The sequence below is a fragment of the Cervus canadensis genome, chromosome 28 (assembly GCF_019320065.1).
Source record: "Cervus canadensis isolate Bull #8, Minnesota chromosome 28, ASM1932006v1, whole genome shotgun sequence".
NCBI classification, from domain to species: Eukaryota; Metazoa; Chordata; class Mammalia; order Artiodactyla; family Cervidae; genus Cervus; species Cervus canadensis.
The window spans coordinates 7004828-7025340 of NC_057413.1; the positions used below are offsets into that span (position 1 = coordinate 7004828).

A 20513-nucleotide genomic window follows, 5' to 3' on the forward strand; every position below is an offset into this window, starting at 1 on the left:
AAGTCAGAGTTTAAAAAAATAGATACATAACTGAATGTTCAGTGGACATTGATGGAGAGAGTCAGAGATGTGGCCAAGATTTCTCCAGGCAACTTTCAGAACCTGACAAGGAGACCAGCCTTCCCTGGCCCACTTCCTCAGTCTTTATCAGGTATTTTTGGGAAACCTCTGTTTTTTTCTCACATTTGATTTCAACTGTGAGGAGGACGTCCAGACGTCTTGTTCGCAGGACAGTGTGATGGTTGGGAATGGGGCTGACTCTCTGTATAAACTCTGTCTCCACCGTTTAAGCTCTCTTGGTAGAATCGAGCACAAAACATAAGCCCTAATAGGTGACTTTGGCCTCTGAATAAAGCATTACAGGGTATTCCGTTTCTATTTTTCTTGACTTTCCGCAAAGTAATTTCATATCCCTTGGGAGCCAAGCGGCATTTCCTGTAATTAGGGTTCGCTACTGGCTCTTGCTCCCTGAAACACTCATCCGTCCAGCTCCCAGGCTGAGAACTATGCGGAATTGTGGGTTCAGAGCAGGAGTGGTCACAGTCCTTCTTGCCCTGGAGTCCTGGATAGAAAGTTCTAGAAACAATACTCCAACTGTGTCTTGAGATTTTTATGAGCCCTTTTATACACTAATTGGAAGCAACAGGAATGGGCAGGAGCCTCTTGGCCAGACTGAACTGAACTGCTGCTGATTAGCTGTGTGATGAGCTGTGTGTAACTTACGCTCTTTCGGTCTCTGTTGCCTTAACTGAAAAAAAAAAAAAAAACAAAAAAAACAAGTAACAAAAAACTTGAAGGGGTGGAAAGCAAGGGCCATTTGAGGACTCTCTGAGGCAAACACTGTTGTCATCTTCGCCATACTTAGTTCTCAGCCAGTAGCCTGCTGGTGCAAGTGATTTACTCCACGTTCCTGGCCTGCTCCCTAGAAGGTCCCCCACCCTCTCTCTCTTCTTAGCCATACTGCTGGAAGGGAAGCACCCTGGGATGGTGGGGCCACATGATGGAAAGCCCAGATTCCTGAGGACAGCTGCCCAAGAGAGCCGTGGACTCTCACAGGAGTGAGGACTGAACTGTACTATGCTAACCTCCAAGATTACAGGATCTACTTGTTATTGCAGCTCACGGCTGGGCTATGCTAACTAGCATGTTCTTCCAGCTCTAAAAATGCTGCATCTTATAAACAGCAGTCATGTATGGATGTGAGAGTTGGACCATAAAGAAGCCTGAGCACTGAAGAATTGATGCTTTTGAACTGTGGTGTTGGAGAAGACTCTTGAGAGTTCCTCGGACTGCAAGGAGATCCAACCAGTCTATCCTAAAGGAAATCAGTCCTGAATATTCACTGGAAAGACTGATGCTGATGCTGAAGCTGAAGCTCAAATACTTTGGCCACCTGATGTGAACAACTGACTCATTGGAAAAGACCCTGATGCTGGAAGGCAGGAGGAGAAGGGGATGACAGAGGATGAGATGGTTAGATGGCATCACCAACTCGATGGACATGAATTTCAGCAGGCTCTGGGAGTTGGTGATGGACAAGGAAGCCTGGCGTGTTGCAGTCCATGGGTTCGCAAAGAGTCGGACACAACAGAGAAACAGAACTGAACTGAATAAATGGCAAGTACAGACCAGAGACAGAAAGAGATTTGAACAGAGGAAGGAAGCAAGCTGGATGTAAGTCTGCTGTTTACTTGGATGTCTTTCTCAAAGATGCTTCTCTCAAAGAGATGGTGAAAAGTCAGAGGGGTCTGTGGGTAATACTTACAGGGCTGCATATATGTGATTCTTTATGGTGTAATTGTGACTCTGTGAGTGTTACAGGGCTCTGGTCAAACCTGGAGAAATACTTTTAAAAAGAGAATATAGGACAATTGTGGGAAAATTATAAGAGAAACCTCCATCAATAAGAGAGCTCAGAATAGGCCTAAGGATGAAAAGCTCGCTGGTTGCCGCACTCGTGGTGTTTGCGGGGAGATGGTGAGTATAGAGTCACCTCTGACTTCTCAGTGGTTGTGATGGTTTTGTTGTGCTGCTTCTAGAATTTTTTTTTTTTTTTTTGGTCATGTGGAAAGTGATTAGGTCTAGGTGGCTACTGATCATTTCGGGGGGAAGAGCTGCTCTTTCCATGTTTTTAGTTTAATCCTTTTCCAGAACAGATTCCCACAGGAAAGTGTTTTCATCCTGACTTAATTTTACTGAGTGAAAGTACCATTTTCAACAAACCCCCAAAGCTTCATACTTTAGAATAAATGAGGCCTCTCGGTGGGAAAAGAAAGCCAGAAGACGCTGGGAAAGCACGTGGCTCCATGTCAAATCAAGGGGAACGACAGAGAGGGAAGAGAAAGCTGGTCCAAGCTCAGGGGTCACTTTCTGGACCTAGGTCAGATGTCTCTTTGACAGTGTCCCTTCTTCGGGGCTTTGTGATCCACAGTCGAACACAGTCGGCTCTCATTGTTCCCACCCAGGGGAGCTCAACCTGACTTGATTTAGATGAGAAAGATCAACCTCTGTCCAGATATATTTCTTTGCAGGTGCAGCAACTCTTAGCCATGCGGGACACTTCATGCTGGAATACTCTTCCCATTTTCCAGACAAGCTCAGGGGGATCTGCATCCCCCAGTACAATCTCTGTCTGCACTAAATTGCCCCGTAGTAGTGATTTACACCTCAATAAAACTACATATTGAAATGGAGAGTTGGTTTGATTGTACATTGACATAATTTATGCATGTTTTAGTTTTGGAATAGACTTGGTATTTATGCAAGGGGGTGAGGTCTTTGTGATGGGAGGTGTATTTCCACAGTGACAGAGCTGGTGACAGTGAAGGACAGCGGAAAGAAATGTCCCTAGACATCTTTAGATCACCCCAGAATCTGAGACACGTCCTCCTTCAAGTTAGGAGATCAGTTGTCTCTTTTCCATTTGCTGAAAGAAGGGGAAGGCAGCTAATTCTTTTCGGAGGGCTTCTTTGCAGAAAACATAGCTCTAGATGCTCTAAGTACATGTTTTTAATTTAAATCTTTCAACAGTCTAACGTGAGTTGGCATTATTCTCCTCACTTTGCAGAGGAGAAATCGGAGGTGGAGAGGGGGTAAGAAATGTTAGTAAAGAGTGGGGTAGAGATTTGAATCCTATCTTTTTGGCTCCAGAGAGAGCATCTCTGAGGTATTCATCTATTAGATGAGTAATAGATGAAATAGATGGAAATACCATCTATTTCCCCACTGAACTACTCCATCACCATCCTTCTGGGCTTTCTCTATGTGTGCAGAATTGGGTTCCATGTTTCAGGGTTCAGAATTTGTCACCTTTTAGCCTCCTGAAAGCCGTGATGAGAAACTTCTTAAGAAGATGACGGTGAATCCTTCCATCCACTTAGGGGGCGTCCATTCACGTGTGTCGCTGAGAACACTGCAGAGCGCTGACCGGGGGCCCCGCTTGAGACCAAGCCATCACCCTGTCAGCGCCTGGAGACTCGGCCGCTGGCAGCTCCCGATCGAGTCCCCCTGAGATCGTCCTCCATTGAAGACAACGTCTCAGGCGGGTCTCAGGGAGGTCATGCCTCCTCCCTGGGGCAGTCCGCTCCCTGAGGCTGGTCTACTCATTGGCTTCAGGTTTGGACACTCGGAAGGGCCACCGCAGAGGGTCTGTGCGCTTAATCGGGGCCTTTACTGTGACTGCGCTGCGGTCCAGCTCTCTCTCCGCCTAAATCCTGCTGCCTTCACTGCTCGTACATGTTCCCGAGACGGCTCCCCATCACCCCCTGCATGCCGTTCTCCATCTTTCCAGAGTTTGCTCCCCTGGGGACTCGACCCACGAGGCTGTTAAACCAAATTTTCCCTGTGGATACATGGTGCTTGTGTTTAGTCAGGGTTATGGGTTCGTGCGCCTTTCCAAATTCATATGTTGAGGTCCCAGCTCCCCACATCTCAGAATGCGCCTTGGCCTGGAGATAAGGTCTTTGAAGAGGTGATGAAGGGTCAATGAGGTCATCAGAGCGGATGCTACTCCAGTCGGACTGGTGTCCTTGTAAGAAGAGATGAGAACACAGGCACGCAGAGAGAGGAGACCACGTAGGACTCAGGGAAAAGATGGCCACCTACAAGCCAAGCAGAGAGGCCTCAGGAGAAACCGAACCTGCTGACGGCTTGAACTTGGACTTCCTGCCTCCAGAACCACGAGAACATACGTTTCTGAGAAGTCACCCGGGCTGGAGGACTGCAGCCCCTGCGGACTAATAAAGGCAGATTTCGAGGTACTTCATTTCTTTCCCCCTTCTGTCATCTTTACTCTCAAGGAACAACTCAGAAATCTGAACAACTTAAATTGTCTTTTTAGATGGGAGGAGGTAAGGTAATAATCCCCAGTAGACAGCTTTCATATTCTCTAAAATATGTCAAAATAATCATATTTTTAAAGAGGTGAAAAAAGAGTATGTGAACTACCCCCACTTCAACGTATTTTCCTTTTTAGGACATTTATCACAAGCCTATAAATCCACCGTCTGACAACTAGTTTGGACCCGGAGTGAACTTATATTTAATGGGAAAAAAGGACACCATTTTCAAGTTCTGTCAGTCAACGCTTTTCTGGCCTCTGTGAAGCAAAGATTCAGTCTGGCTTTCTTCTTTAGAGAAACCCTAACAAACCATGTCCAACTGCCAGCTTCCTGCCTTCACACAAAGGGGAAGAGTCAGGGACGCCAGAGAAAAAGCTTTGCAGTTTAAAGGGTTTTTTTCTTTCAGTTTTCTTCCGAGCCAGCCTTTGACTCTCCCCCAGCAGTGTGTTGGGGAATGTTTAACTCCCAGCTTACTAAACACAGAACAACACGAAGCAGTTTCTACCGATTTCTGTGCCGTAAATACCCCACTGTGGCTGACATCAAGAGACTAGGGGAGGGTGTCAAGCGGGTCTGGGGGCTTGACCAGCTGCCCCCCACACACACACTGACTCCAGCTGGATGCAGAAGAAGGCTGCTCGCTGGCCTCTGCAGCCCTCAGCTGGCCCTCCAGGCGGGAGCTGCGTTCTCCACTTTCTTTTTTTGTTTGTTTTAGTAAATATATATTGATTTATTTGAAAACGCCGGGTCTTCGTTGCGGCAGGCAGGATCTGGTTCCCTGACCGGGGGTAGAACCCAGGCCTCCTGCGCTGGGAGCAGAGTCTTAGCCACCGGCCCCCCAGGGAAGCCCCTCCTCTTTCTCCTCACGCTGATATTTGCAGGGCTGCTTCAGGGCCTGCCGGTGTTTGCTGAGCTCTTTGGGAAGTGCTTCCTTTTAAGAGTGTCTATGGATTTCGCACAGGTCTCCCCAAACAACCTGTTTTGGGCCACAGGCTCATGGGGTCTTCACTGTCGCTCTTGGAGCCAGAAAAACCGCAGCCTGAGGGGTCTCAGGAGATCAGCTACGGCAGCGTAAGCCTGACTCCCAAAGGTCTGTCGCCTCTCCAGCTTTCCTTAGGCTCTGCTCCTCCCGTCTTCCCCTCCAGTGGTTTAGTTTAGCTGCACAGACTTTATTCCGTCTGTGCTGCAGGACCCCAGGTCTCACTGGTTGGTGGGTGTGCTCAGTAGCTCAGTCCTGTCCGACCCTCTGCCACCCTGTGGACCGGAGCCCGCCAGGCTCCTCTATCCACGGGGACTCTCCAGGCAAGAAGACTGGAGTGGGTTGCCAGTTCCTACTCCAGGTGATCTCCCAGCTCAGGGATCGAAGCCGTGTCTCTTGCGTTTCCTGCGTTGGCAGGTGGGTTCTTTACCACTAGCGCCACCGGGGAAGCGGCCCCCACACTCTTGCCAGGTCTGACTGGAGGGCTTGCCAAACGCAATTCTAAGCACTTTACGTACATAGTCGTCAAGAGAACCCCTTGAGGCAGATACTATTCTCACCCCCATTTTATAGATGAATACACTGAGGCAAAGAGAGGTTAAATAGCTTGTTCAAAGTCCTACTACTCATCAGTGGCAGGGCTGGGATTCAAATCGGGCAGTCTGACTTCACGGCCGTTTGTGTAGCCAGCACACTGTCTCCCCTTCTCCCCGAAGAGCAGCAGGAATATATCCTTAGGAGGCCCTGACAACCAGGAATAAACGCTCCTTTTTAATAGGTGACACTGAGAATCGCCAAATATTTACACCCTATGTAGTCTACTGTCATGTAAGTGTGTGTGTCTGTATGGAATATTTTAAATAAATTTCAAAGATGAGAAAAACAATCACTCCCAAGTGATGAAATTAATGATCTCAAAGAACCCGTGGACTCTGAATGGAGATAGTTCTAAAGAAAATTGAGGATTCCAGGTGGTCGGAGTGTCTGGTTTTCAAGTTGAGGGTACCAAGAATTGAGAAGCAACCTGTATTTGAAATACCCCAGAGCTAATACTCACTGCAGGGACTGAAATGAAATGAAATACACCTTGCTTTAGAGAGGACGGTCTCCCCTTGTTCCCTCCTCCTTTTCTTCCTCCTTTTCTTTCTTTTTTTCTCTCTTTCTCTCCTCTTTCCTTCCTCTGCTTTTGTCTCACTTTAGGAAAACTGGCTGAGTAGGTAGAAAAAAATGAGAGGAGGTGATTTTTATTTCACTCTTCATTTAAGAAATTAATTCACATTTAATGACTTGAGGAATCACAAACGTAATTTGCTCCAGTTTAAATTCATACTTGGGTGGAGGCCTCCAAGTGTCCAGTTCTGTCACAGATTTTTGTCATAGAACCTTCGGACTAGAGGAGACTTTTAATAGACTTTTAGCTTTCAAACAGGGCAGTGATATGACAACCTAGCTGGTTGAATAAAAAAAATCCTTTTATTACTTAAAATATTTTAAGAATGTATTTGTCATTTTGCTTCATCAACAGCCCTTTACCTGTATATGGACTCCCACTGCTGCCTGGAGATTTCTTATTTGTGGTGATGATGATTAGTTCTCATGTGACAGAGACAACAGATTACTGATCCCAACCCATAAAGGAATTAACTTTTTTTCCATTGAGCACAAGTTACTCTATGTACACATTCTCATTTCATCCTCTCAAGACAGCCCTCCTATCACCATTTTATAAACTTGAAAACAGATTCAAAAGTCTCAGGTTAGTGGAGTGAGGCTTAAATCCAGGTCTGCCTGCAAGGGCATCACGCAAGAGCATGCTGCCTGCTTCCACCAGAAGTCAATTAATAGTTGCAATTACATGTCACTTTTTCTCCTTAGTTTCCATAAAACCTTAGCAAGCCTTGGTTCAATAGGAGGATGGATTCTTTTAACCCTAACCTCCACCCTAGGCCAACATGTTTTCTTATGGAACGGCTGAGTGGAAAAGGATTGGTTTAGAGACGACTGGCAGACAGAGAGAGGAGACACCAGAGGACTGGCTAATTGGTAACCTAGGTCAGGGGTCCCCAACCTTCAGGATCTAATGCCTGATGATCTGAGGTGGAGCTGATTTAATGATAATAGAAATAAAGTGCACAATAAATGTAATGTGCTTGAATCATCCTGAGAGCATCCCCATCCCCCACCCCTGGTCCGTGGAAAAATTGTTTTCCATGAAACCGGTGCCTGGTGCCAAAACGGTTGGGGACCAATGACCTAGGTGATCAGCTTCTGATCAGTTCAGAAGTGCAACCTCCAGACTTGCTTGGGTATTACTACACGAGGTGAATATTCTACCTCTGCCCCAGAAGATTCTTCCCCTGAGATTTCTGAATGGAAGGGGATTTTCTGTCGGCATCAGCACATCCATGTAAAAAGATTCACCCAAAAGAGCAAAATCTGGGGGCCTAACATCAACCTTTCAATTTCAAGTGTTAGTTGCAATCCTGGGTGGGGATGGACCATTTCTATTACTGTTTCAAACACATTCATCTGAGTTGGCCCACACATAATGCGTGGTTTTTTCAACAGTACTCACCCTTGCCCACATTTTCCCAGGTGCCTCTCTGTCTCTTAAGCCAAAGAATGCTGGAGCTCTGGGTCTTGAAAAGGACGATCCCAGTGTTTTAGTTGGCTGATCGGGTTCTTCGTTTTCATAGCTCTACTTAAAGAACACACGGTGTTCTCATGCCAGTGTATGACATTAGGGAGCTCACAGCTTCCTGGGCCTGAAAAGAGAAGTTAGAAAGAGTGGGTAAACTCTGGCAGAGGCCAAGGTGCTTCTCATCATTTAAGGGTGGCATCACAGGAGATGGAAATCTTGTTAATAGAATCCATAGTTTCGCTAATGGAGTAGTCTCATTAATGAAATACATCATTCATTCATGTAGTCAAGGGTAATATTTATGGAGTTTTTATTATGCATTCGCTGAAACCTTAAAGATGCATAAAATACGGTCCTGTTCTCAAAGAGCTCACAGTCTAGGAGGGCAAACGAAACAATCTGGTCCTATAAAATGTTCCAGCAATTCTGGCAGGATACAACTTGGGTCTGGTGAGCGCACCAAGGAGGGAAAAGGTAAACTTTGGCTGGAGTCTTATGCAATGGGTAGATGTTAGCCAGGCGTTTCTTACTGGGGTAAAATGGCAGAAATGAGGGACCCTTCATTGTCTGTAATCTGCAACTTTATCTGTCATTGATCGCCTTTGTTTTTCTCCCCTAACCTCACTGCCTCACTTGCTGCTGCTCAGCCACTCAGTCGTGTCCGACCCTTCACGACCCCATGGACTGTGGCCTGCCAGGCTCCTCTGTCCACGGGATTCTCCAGGCAAGAATACCGGACAGGGCTGCCATTTCCTTCAGGGGATCTTCCCGACCCAGGGTTTGAACCTGCGTCTTCTGCTTGGCAGGCGGATTCTTCACCACTGAGCCACCTGTGACGCCCCCATTCCCCTTTAAACTAATCCAACATGCTGTTCCTTTGATGACCTTGAAGCCACTAAATGTGCCTGGCTCCACTTTTTGGCATCAGCTTGTGAAGGTCCCTGGAGCCATATGCTTTTCTTGTTTCTCCAAAATGAGGAAAACTGGTACTTTGGCGATGGACCTTTTAAACAGCTCAGATACAAAGCCCAGGATTTGATTTTTTGCAAAAAAAAAAAAAAAATTTGCCTGGGCTTTTGATTGGTTAGTACTGGCCAGTTTTTTACTTCCCGTTCATCATCTCTTAGCCATAAGGTTCAGTTTTGGGATGAGGTATGTGTGTATCTTTATGGGCCGTAGTTGAAATATATATTTTTAGAAAAACTCTTGATACTTAAACCATGTGGGGCATTTGGAAGTCTTTTTGAGAATCAGGAATCTGAATCTTTGTAAAAGGAAAGTGTTTTTCACGTCAAGAATGAAAAATCAAAACTATGTTTTAAACTGTGGAACAGAAAAATAAGGATTGTGTCTAAGACATTGTAGAAGCTTGGTGAACTGTGTAACGAACCTATCAGCTGCCTTGAGGCAGAGAAGTCTTCCTAGAAGTGCTTTCCAACTGGAGGGTGATAGGGAGCTGGCTGCCTCTCCCTTCTCTTAGGATGGGAACGTCATCCTGTAGTTTGTTTGATAAACATGATATTTGTAATCTCGGTTAAGAGCAAGAAGACTTCCCTCTGGGGCACTCGCAGTGGCCAGGCAGGAGGACCCAGGCCCATAACTCACGGGCTCTGCCTGCACTCATCCTTGCTGCTCAAGGATCTCAGTCTGGACAGTGGAGAGAACCAGTCATGAGAGGGTCCACTTCTCACCGAGGTCTTCGGCCCTGGAGGCATTTCAACTGCCCGAGGTGTCTGAGCTTAAAGGCAGCCACTCAGAGCTGATCGGTCTGTGGTGATCCCATAAACTGTAGCACCATGGATAGAATGTATATAGAGAGATTCCATTAATTCTTTATTGTGAAATATGACATGTGCGGAAAGCTGTATAAAATAATGTAGAGCTTAATAAATTATCATAAATGTCACCGCACCCGGGTCAAGATATAGAACACTGCCAGGACCCCAGAAGCCATCCAGTGCCTTTCCTAACACAACTTTCTTTTCCTTTAGAGGCAGGACATATCACACAGTATGTATTTATGTTGGTTTTTTCCACTCGGCATTACAGATGTGAAATTCATTGATTCTAGTAACTTGGAGATCTGAGTTGACTGCTAAAAATATCAGTAGATGTACATTAAGAGAAGATCTGTGGCCTCGGAAGAGTCACAGTAATAAAAATCCCAATAAACAGAATTGACCCATACAGCATTTAAAAATGACATTGAGATTAGAAAACTGACGTAGGGGTTGAATCAATACGCCAGCTGGTGCTGACCTCTCATCCTTTCATAGGGGTATGTGTGTCCCGAGGGCACGCCCTGCCCCTTGTGGCTGGGTGCAAGTCGCTGGATTACCCAGCTGGGGCCAGTCAGGACCACCTCAGAGCAGGAAGGTCAGCTGAGGAGCCTGTCAGCTTACAGCTCGTTGGTGGGCACATCTGGCAGCGTTTGTCCCTCCAGCAGGCAGTAATGACCACGTGCTCTGGTCACCAGGGAGCAAGGCGCACGTGCAAGGCTCTTCCGAAGAAATAGCACAGCCCACTCACTGCCCACTGGCTTCTCTACCGACCTGGCCTCTGAGCTCCCTCCCCACTTCACCCTCCTCTTGCAGACCTCCTCAGTCTCCTTGCCCCTTTGTCCTGCTAACGCAGCCTCCTGGGCAAAGCCTAGATCTGCATCAACGCAGTTGTTTACTTTCTCTACATCAATCTCCCAGCTGTTGAAGCACGGCTGGAAAAACCTCACACCCTGCAGATGGTGCCTCTATAAACTTTGGTCACCGATGCCATCTGGACCCTGGTTACTGTCAGGCAGCCCTTCTCTCTTCCCCTGCTCAGCTTGCCGCCCTGTCTACCATTTTCCTGATGCAATGATACCAGACCTAGTGTAATGATGTGCTGGGTGCCTACTCAACACAGAGCTGACGACTGTTCGTTATGCACAAGGCTCTTTCAAACTGTCTCTACCTTCCTCAAGTCTCTGGTTCCACTTCCTGTCCGTCTACTGAGCCCCAACCCCAGCCTCCACAGGCAGTCTCTCTGCCTGCTTCATGAAGAAAGCTGGGCCATCTGAAGCTACTCCCTTGACTTCCCTCTTCCATATTTGTATATCATTTTGCATGCACAATCATCCCTTTCTCCCCTCTACCTCCTTCTGACAATACAGGAAGTGTCTCCCCTCCCGCTAAGGCTAATCCCTCTCCCCAGCCTTGGGGCCACCCTCTCTAGCCTCCCCGAGGACATCTATCTGTGCACCGACTCTCTCCTGACTTCTTCCCAGCAGCGGTCAAACAGGCTCATGACTCTCCCTTAAGGATCTGGTAGAGGGCACCTTCACCCGGAGAAGGCAGGAAGCAGCGCTGTGGGTTGAATTGTGTTCCCTCTGCCCTGACTCCGCAGTTCATATGTTGAAGTCCTAGCTCCTAGTATCTCAGAAAGTGACCTTATTGGGAAACAGGACTCTCATTAGATAAGACGCTTTCATAAGAATAATCAGAGTGAGGTCATATTCCCCTTGGATCTCAGTGTCCCCATTTGGGGACATAATGGGTGGTTGGACAGTCCTTTTTGTGGGGTGCAGTTCCAAAATCTGTGGGAACAGAGGTGGTGGGAGGGGTGAGGAAGTTTAGAAGAGAAGACTCTCCTGAGCTCTCCATTTCTCCTCTGACCAAAGTAGGTGCAGTTTTAATTGTTTTGTATTTGGGAACATTGGGTGATATTTGGCTTGAAACGTGTTTCATTGTTTAAAAATTAAAATTAAAAAATTCAAAGCTACTGGCTTAGGTGTTATTTCAGATCCTTTCCAACTACAATAGCCTACAATTACAAGGTTTTACAAGTTAACACATATGGGTTTGATGAACATATAATGCCGAGTTTTCTCAAAAAAACCTGATTTAATATATTTTATTTCTTTTCAGTAAAGGAAATTTGTTAGACTTATGAAAGCAATTTAACTTTCAAGCCTTTTAAAGATGTTCACATAGAACAGTTGCAACCTAGAAAAGCAATTTTTTTTGGACCATATGTTGGGAGTTGGGGTTTAGAAATATGCCCACTGTCCACATGAGGCTATTAGACCCATGAGCAAGCACTTGTACATGAATAGGACCTTCAGATGATGAGCTCTTGAGAACAACTGTGTCTTTTCCATCTTTATTTCCCCAGGGCCCAGCTTAATATCTAGTACACTACATGCTACGTGCATGCATGCTCAGTCATGCCCGACTCTTTGAGACCCTGTGGACTGTAGCCTACCAGGCTGCTCTATCCATGGAATTTTCCAGGCAAGAATACTGGAAAGGGTTGCCATTTCCTAATCCAGGGGATCTTCCTGACCCAGGGATTGAACCTGTGTCTCTTGCATCTCTCGCATTGGCAGTCGGGTTCTTTACCTCCGCATCACCTGGGAAGCCCCATCTGGTACCCAGGATTTGCTTAATAAATGTTTGTTGAATGAGAATATATGATAACGTAGACTGTTTCCCTAGAGCTTGGTGAGAATTCTTGGTGATAGGAAAGAACTTTCTAAAGGAAAGGGTGGGTGAACTAGAAGCCAGAGAAAGGGCAGTGTTCCTGGCCCAAGCTGGGTGAACATGCAGGATGGCTATTTCTGTTCTGCATTTGAGGAAGACAGCCTTCATAGCTCCCTAGGACAGTCTAAGTTCCTGGTGTCCTGGCAACTTATTTCCCCCGCACTGAGGCCAGTGGACCACGGAGTCTATATCTTCCCCGTTTCTTCTTGGGTGTGTCTCTAGTCAGGTATCTGATGCTTATATTTAAGATCCTTGATGGGAAGGGGCCTGGGTAGCTACTAAGATAAGCCGGGTTCTCCAGCTTTCCTCCTCTTCCATTTGGCCATCCATGACTGCCAATGCGGTAGGAAGACCAGTGGCCTGAAATCAGGAGACCTGGCCTCCGGTCCCAGGTGTGTGACTGTGGGCAGCTCAGTCATTTCTAGGCCCCAGTTTCCTTATGTGTGAGGTTGAAGGGCTCAGACAAAACTGTGTCCTCAATTCTATGTCTTGTTAGACGTAGGACTGGATACATGTCACTTGGATATAACTGGTGAGATACCAGAAAAGGTGTTATTAACCAAAGACAGTCTCTTTCTTTCTCTTTCTGTTTCTCTCTGTCTGTCTCTGACCCTGTTACATTGTGCAGTGTTTCCACTCTGCTTGTGCCTTTGATGTAAGACCTTGAAGGGGACGGTGAAAATGCAGTGCTATTTAATTAAAAGGCACAGAAGCCGAACATTTATCAGTTGTTATTGTTTGGTTGCTAAGTCATGTCCAACTCTTTTGCAACCCCAAGGACTGTAGCCCGCCAGGTTCCTCTGTCCATGGAATTCTCCAGGCAAGAATATTGGAGTGGGTTGCCATTTCCTCCTCCAGGGGATCTTCCTGACCCAGGGATTGAATTGGCGTCTCCTGTGTTGGCAGGCGGATTCTTTACCATCTGAGCCACCCGGGAAGCCCCAAGCAGTTATCAGTAGTGACATCGTAAGTTGAGTGCATTTATCTGGTCTCCCTTTCATCATCTGGGCAGCGTCCTGAGGGCATGAGGCTTGACCTGAGTCAGATGTATGGGCAAAGGTGTCAGAAAGACTCTCCTCAGGGGGCCAGGTCATGCTCCCTAGAGGAGGACCCCAAGAAGGGGAGGAGTAGAGCCCAGGGGCTGAAACCAGCTGGGTCCCCCTTATGGCTTGAGGACAGCTCTGGGCCCTGACTGATCAGCCAGCTGAGCATGCTGGCTCTTCACTGTCCGGCCACTGACAGTATCTGAAACAGAGGCCTCTTGAAATTACACACTTCCTGACTTGTCTTCCTTAGTAATTTCGTGTCCCTAGGCTGTGGAGCCTTGTCAGCTGATGATAGAGTCCTTCTATCATGTTCGGATTTGCACAGTTTATTTTGGGAACTAAGACGGAAAGACAGAATTAATTATACCCTCCATGAAACAGTCCACCAGCCACCTGCTTGTGGAGCAAAAAGTCAGATGTTTTGCTGCTCTTTGCCAGAAAGATCAGTCTTCTCTTGAGTCCCATTTGGGATTCTAACTAGGTTATCTATGAAAACTTCTTCTTAAGTATGGTGTGTATATATATATATATATATATATACACCATATATATATATGGTATAAACACACAAATATATATATATATATTTCCATTTGTGTAAAAACAATAAGTAAGTACCACTGATCTCTCTCTGCCTATGCCAAAGAAGAATTTGTTGAGGATTTAATACCCTAATGCATTGGACATACCTGAATTCGACAAAACAGTCAAATTGGTGATTTGACTCAATTTAGCCAGTTTAAATATTGTTAGTATATAGATTTGCAGATGACTTTGGTTCTTTCAGAGTCATCCCTGGAGGGGACTGACTATTAGGTGAATTGGAAAAGCTCAGGTATGTTTCAAAGGCCTATGAAACAAGCCTTTCCTTTGTTTTCACTTGGTAAGACTCAGTGAAGAGTGAGATGAGACGAGCTGTTAGTTCATCTGTGTGCACATCTAAATGTGTACCCTGGAGGCATAGCAACTAAATAATTCATGTTTAAAAATTTTCTGCAAACAGCAAGATACTCCAAACTATAGCCAAAACCCCAACCAAGAAAAGAGGGAACGACAATGCTCATGAAATAAATGAGGATGGAAGTCAGAGTTCTAAGTCTTTTAAGCCTTTTTGCACTTAGGTAATGTCTTGCTGAGTGCATGGCCCTGGTTCTTTTCCTGGCCTCTGCCAGCAAACTTTTAGGAACCTCCTGGCAGAAGAGAAGACACAGTTTGCTGCACCTTCCACTCCTGTAGAGTTCTCAGTTGCTGACTATTTATAGGGACTTTCAACTGCCTCCTTCTCCCATCTGGTATTAATTTTTATTTCTTCTTCTTTTCTAGGTTCTGACTCATCTCCGCCCAGACCGACAGGTTTCCTGGAGGCCTTGCTTCCCCAGACGTGGGGCTCCACCCAGGTAACTCAACTGGCGGCTGTCCACGAGGAAAGGAAGGGCTGGGTCCCCAGTCTAAGAGAACCAGGCCATGATCGCTCAGTTATCTAAGTCAGAAGTAGAAAGCTTTCCCTAGCACTTCCTTGATTCCCACTCCCCACATCTAATCAGTAATGGAATCCTCCTCTCTCCCGAGGCCCTCTGGCTTCCTCTCTTCCAACTCTCCACCTCGGCTGCCACTGTCTTAGCTCATTGCGTCTCTCCTGGACTGTTGAACAGTCTTCACATTTCAACCTCAAAACAATGCGGAAGACTTTGAAAAGTTTTAACTGGAAAGTAACTTGATAACATTCTGTTGTCATGGAAAATCACACTGAATCTAATGGATGAACTGGAAAGGTAGCTGGAATGGTGACACAGAAATCCATCGCAGAGCTCTGCTGGGGTCTAGACGAGAAATTAGGAGGGCCCAGATTAAGCCCAAGGAGAGGCAAGGAGGCGGGTATTTAGCATGTAAAATGGATAGAGCATGGTAACGGATTGGAATTGGAAGGTTAAGGAGAGGGAGTGTTTGTCATGAATGTCTCCCATGGCATTGCTAGAAGCTTAGAAGACTGGGTGGATGACAGTGTTATTATGAGAAAGAAGTAATTAAGTCTGTGAGAAAATGATGAATTTAAGGTGATGTGTTAAGTTCCAGTTTCATGTGGGGAATGTCATGTGGAGAAAGAATCCATGAGCAGTCACACACAAGTCTGGGATTCAGAGAGAGGTTGATGTTGAAGACAGGCTTTGAGTCTGAGCTTAGAACTGGTAAAGTCACAGAATGTGTAACACTAATGGACAGAGATTATAAAGTAAGAAAGGAAGACGGTGGGCCCCTGGGGAACACCACTGAGGGGAAGGGGCTGGAGAGGTGGGAGGAAATTCAGAAAGCGAGAGAGCCAAGAATTTTACATTAGATTATTGGCATTCTCGGTGGTGGTGGTTTGGTCACTAAGTCGTGTCTGACTCTTGTGACCCCGTGGACTGTAGCCCGCCAGGCTCCTCTGTCCATGGGATTTCCCAGGCAAGAATACTGGGGTGGGTTGCTATTTCCTTCTCCAGGGAATCTTCTTGACCCAGGGATTGAATCAGGGTCTCCTGCGTTGCAGGCGGTCTCCTGCATTACAGGTGGATTCTTCACCAACTCTAAAGCCCCATGGATGTTCTTAAGAAAACAGAGTCACAGGGACAGAAGACAAATGACATCTGGGTTGAACAGTGAGTGAGAGCTGAGACATTTCAGACAGTGAATCTAGATTTCCCTTTCTAGAAACTTTACCATAAAAACAAGAGGAGAAATGGGACACAGAACCTGACAACATGCAACATCACTGTTTTGGGTGCATGTTGCAGTGGCCTGTGCATAAGAGAATAGAAAGGCACCTGCGATGCTGAATTTTATTTGTCACCTTGACTGGGCCATGGAGCGTCCGGATATTCAGTCAAACACTATTCTAGGTGTTCCTGCAAGAATATTTTTGGATGAGATTAACATTTAAGTAATTTATTTTGATAAAGGGAATATTTCAGGTTGAAACAAAGAGTTAGGACACTAGCTCAAAGCCATATGAAGCATAAATTTCTCTAGCTAAGGTCAATAAAAAAAAAATCTAAAAACCAATATCACTATGATTTTGGCTCATAATTCCACTCTTGATTCTTTTACAGAGTTTAAAAGACAATAACTGAAAAAGTAATTATAAATCTACACTAATGGATATATAATATCAGTTCAGTTCAGTCGTGTCTGACTCTTTGTGACCCCATGGACTGCAGCACGCCAGGCTTCCCTGTCCATCACCAACTCCTGGAGCTTGCTCAAACTCATGTCCATTGAGCCAGTGATGCCATCCAACCATCTCATCCTCTGTCGTCCCCTTCTCCTTCTGCCTTCAATCTTTCCCAGCATCAGGGTCTTTTCCAATGAATCAGTTCTTCAGTGGCCAAAGTATTGGAGTTTCAGTGTCAGCATAATTTGTAACACAAATAACATACATTGGGGAATGTATTTAAAGTAATTTAAAAGATTTAAATAAGTAGACAGATTGCTCTCCCTAATGTGGGTGGGCCCTATCCAATCAGATGAAGGTCTGAGTAGAGCAAAAAGACTGACTCTCCCTGAGGATGAGAGAATCCCTCCTGCCTGAATGTCTTTGAACTGGGATCTTGGTGTTTTCCTGCTTTTTGACTGGAGACACTGACTCTTCCTGGGCCTCTCAGCTTTTGGAAAAGCTTCAGACTCCACCCCCGGACTTTCTCATTCTCAGGCCATCAGACTTGGACTGGAACTCGATCACTGGCTCTCCTGGGGCTCCAGCTTGCCTACCCACCCTGCAGATTCTTAGGACCTGCCCATCTCTATAATTACATGAGCCACTTCCTTATAATAAAACATATATATATATATATACATCTTCATGTTATTGTGTCTGTTTCTATGGAGAACCCTGACTAACACAACATAAAATGGAAAATAAAAGGGGGAAGGAAAGAAAACAAGGAATGAAGGGAGAGTGAAGGCCAGGTGTGGAGTGGATGAGGTCCGTGAGAGCCTCCGTGCTTCAAAACTGCAGGGAGAGGGTGGGTGACTGCTTAGCCGCCTGTAATCTCTGATGGCATTGATGACCCACTCCTGTTATGTAATCAGAATTCGCCTTCAGACGTTGCTGTCTTGGAGGCTCTTGTCTCATAGAAGTGAGACTTCCTCGCTAGGCTTGTTTTCTTGTTCCTTAGGAGCTGTTGCTAGCATAAGGTCATACTTAGAAAATTGAACCCTCAATAAGATTACTCAGAGTCTTGGCTGCTTTCTCCCTGGCCATTTGGTCTTTAGGTTGAAAAAAAGAAACAGCTCACTTTCCTAAAGTGACATCACACGTCACTTTGAAATAAATATGCTCTATAGGCCAGCCTGAAATCTACGGTCTTTTTTTCTTTTTTAAAACTCATGAAAGAGAAACTTTTGTTTTTAAAAATGTTAAAAAATTTTTTTTTATTCTAGAAATCTTCTCTGATAACCGAGTTATTAGGAAACAACCTGCTGAACAGAAACAGTAGCAGAGGTGAGGATCTGTGTCCTCTATACCTGAGTCATTTTTGCCACAGTGATAGGATAACCTCAGAAACCACGAGGGTGATTTAAATGAGAGATGTATTGGGCATTCAGAACTCGTTTCATGTCTGCTCTACTTTTGTAAATTCTTTTGTTATACAATTCAAGTGACTAAGATAAATCATGTCATTTGTGGCTGTAGCCGATGCCATTTGGAATATCTGCTCTGTCGCTCTGCTGACTCAGAGTGGCAGGTTCCAGATTTCAGTTTGGACAACAATATGCTTTACTGTTCACAGCTGCCTGGACCTGGTGGCTGACCCAAGTTCAGAGTCCTTCATGCACCCACTGAGTCACTCACGCAGCCCCTCTCCAAGGGTGAGCTTGGGAGCACGGCTGCCTGTCTGCTTTGGGGTCATGAGCTCTATCCTCGGCCGTATGATCAGCACCTCCTTTCCTTTCTCACTGCCCCATCCCCCATGGGGCTGAGTTGAACTGTATTTTATTACTTGCAGCCAAACAAGTCTTTATTTAGTTGTGATTTAAAACATAAAAATATTCCCCACTTGAGTTGAAATAAGAATTTCAACGGTTACAGCTGGGAACGGTGCAACAGGGGGGCCCAGTTCTCTAGTTGAATAACCACCCATACTCTCTAACCCCTTTCTCATCCCAAGAACATCTCATCAGGGACGAGCCACGGCCAGCACGGCCGCACCCTTGGAGGAGGTGTGGTCAGTGCAGTGTGTGTGACAGGATTACGCACGCACATCCCTCTTGACCCAGAAAGAGCGTTTGCAGGAATTTGTGTTACAGATATACTTGTATAGGTGCAGGAATTTGTGTTACAGATATACTTGTATAGGTGCAGGAAAAAATGGTATGCAGATAAAATTGTTGTTCAGTCGCTAAACTGTGTCTGACTCTTTGCGATCCCATGCATTCTTGCCTTGAGAACTCCATGAACAGAATGAAAAGGCAAAAAGATATAATTGCACAGGTTGAAAAAAGACATCGTAAGGAGTCACTTGGCAAGGCACTGCTGGTAAGAGCAAAACATCAGAAACAATCTACATTTCTATTAATATAGAATTGGTTAAATAAATTATACATATGCACCCAACTGGAGTTACTACGGTGCTGTAAAAAGGAATGAATAAGGTCCTTCTGTACGGAGAGACGGCTGGTGAAGAGAGCACAGTGCCGGACAGTGGGTTTTGTAGGCCATCACTGCGGGGTAAGGACAGTTATTCACATTTGCTTATATATGCATTGAAAAAAATTCCGGCAAGTGAAACAGATAAATTAATACCAGTAGTTTACTTGTGTCTATGAATGTGTATGTGGCAGGGAGTTGTGGGTGGGGCGCCTAGATCGGAGTAGGAAGGAGACTGTGCCTGTGCACCTCTTATGAGATTTTAAACAATGTTGTACTGGGCTTCCCTGGTGGCTCAGATGGTAAGGAATCCGCCTTCAATGTGGGAGACCTGGATTTGATCCCTGGGTTGGGAAGAGTCCCTGGAGAAAGGCATGGAAACCCACTCCAGTATTCTTGCCTGGAAAATCCTCATGGACAGAGGAGCCTGGCGGGCTACAGTCCTTGGGGTGACAAAGAGTCAGACACAATTGAGTGACATGCAACTATATATATATAGTGTGTTGTCAACTATTTTAAAAAAAGAGAGTGAGAAAGAGAAGAAAGGAAGGGAGGGAAGGAGGAAATCGACAGCCTGTCTTCCAAACGATCCATGGGATTGGCGGCACCACCGGGAATAGGGTTTGTCTTTCTGAAAAAGGTGGGTGCACAGAACAATGAGAGACAATAGCTATGCTAGATCCGGGCCACAGGAGAGGACTGGCTCTTTCTTAAAGCTGCAGCTCACTGAATAAAAGCCCGAGCCACCAGCAGCCAAGTTTGATCAGAGAAGGGCAACCACCGCACTCACGAGATGCCGAACCCTGCAGGCAGTGTGGGCGAACAGCCGGGTGTGTTACATCACAGAGGCTGATTTCAGAGCATGGTGAACCCAGTGGGGTTTTTAGGGCAGACACACAATTGCTTGCAAACAAGTAGCAGGTACAGTGAGCAGCGTTTTGTGTTTCTCTGCAGGTTTTCTCTCTGGTATCTCGAGGGAGCTGGGAGAAATCCAGGTCTGAAATTGAAACCTGCCTCAGCTAAGATGCTCCCTTAAACTAGACCTGAACCTAGGGGCTCTTCTGGCTTTATTTGCCGAATTCTAACGGGAACCAAATCCTCCAGATATTATTCTTATTCTGTTGTGCTAATATTTTTTTTGCTGGAAACACATCATACCAAGGTGGCTTGGACCCCTTCCCTTTGCCAGACTGTTTGAAAGCTCAAGTGAGCAGACATCCAACTTCCGGGCTGATCCAGGTTTTTCATGATCAAGCCAAGGCAGGCAAAGATTCCAGGAAAAGTCTCCCAGGGAGGCCAAAGATTTCTGAAACTATCTGTGGACAAACAGATGCAATATTACTGGGCTAATTCCCATAACTCAGCTA

General features: G+C 45.8%; 1 protein-coding gene across 1 annotated transcript in view; it reads right to left on the bottom strand.

Moving 5' to 3' along the window:
- NEDD9 (neural precursor cell expressed, developmentally down-regulated 9) overlaps positions 1-20513 on the bottom strand; it is a 186687-nt gene that overhangs the window by 111802 nt on the left and 54372 nt on the right. Inside the window, exon 2 of the mRNA XM_043450378.1 lies at positions 7895-8084. Coding sequence (XP_043306313.1) covers positions 7895-7906 — 12 coding nt within the window. The 5' untranslated portion in view covers positions 7907-8084. The remainder of the gene's footprint in view (positions 1-7894; positions 8085-20513) is intronic.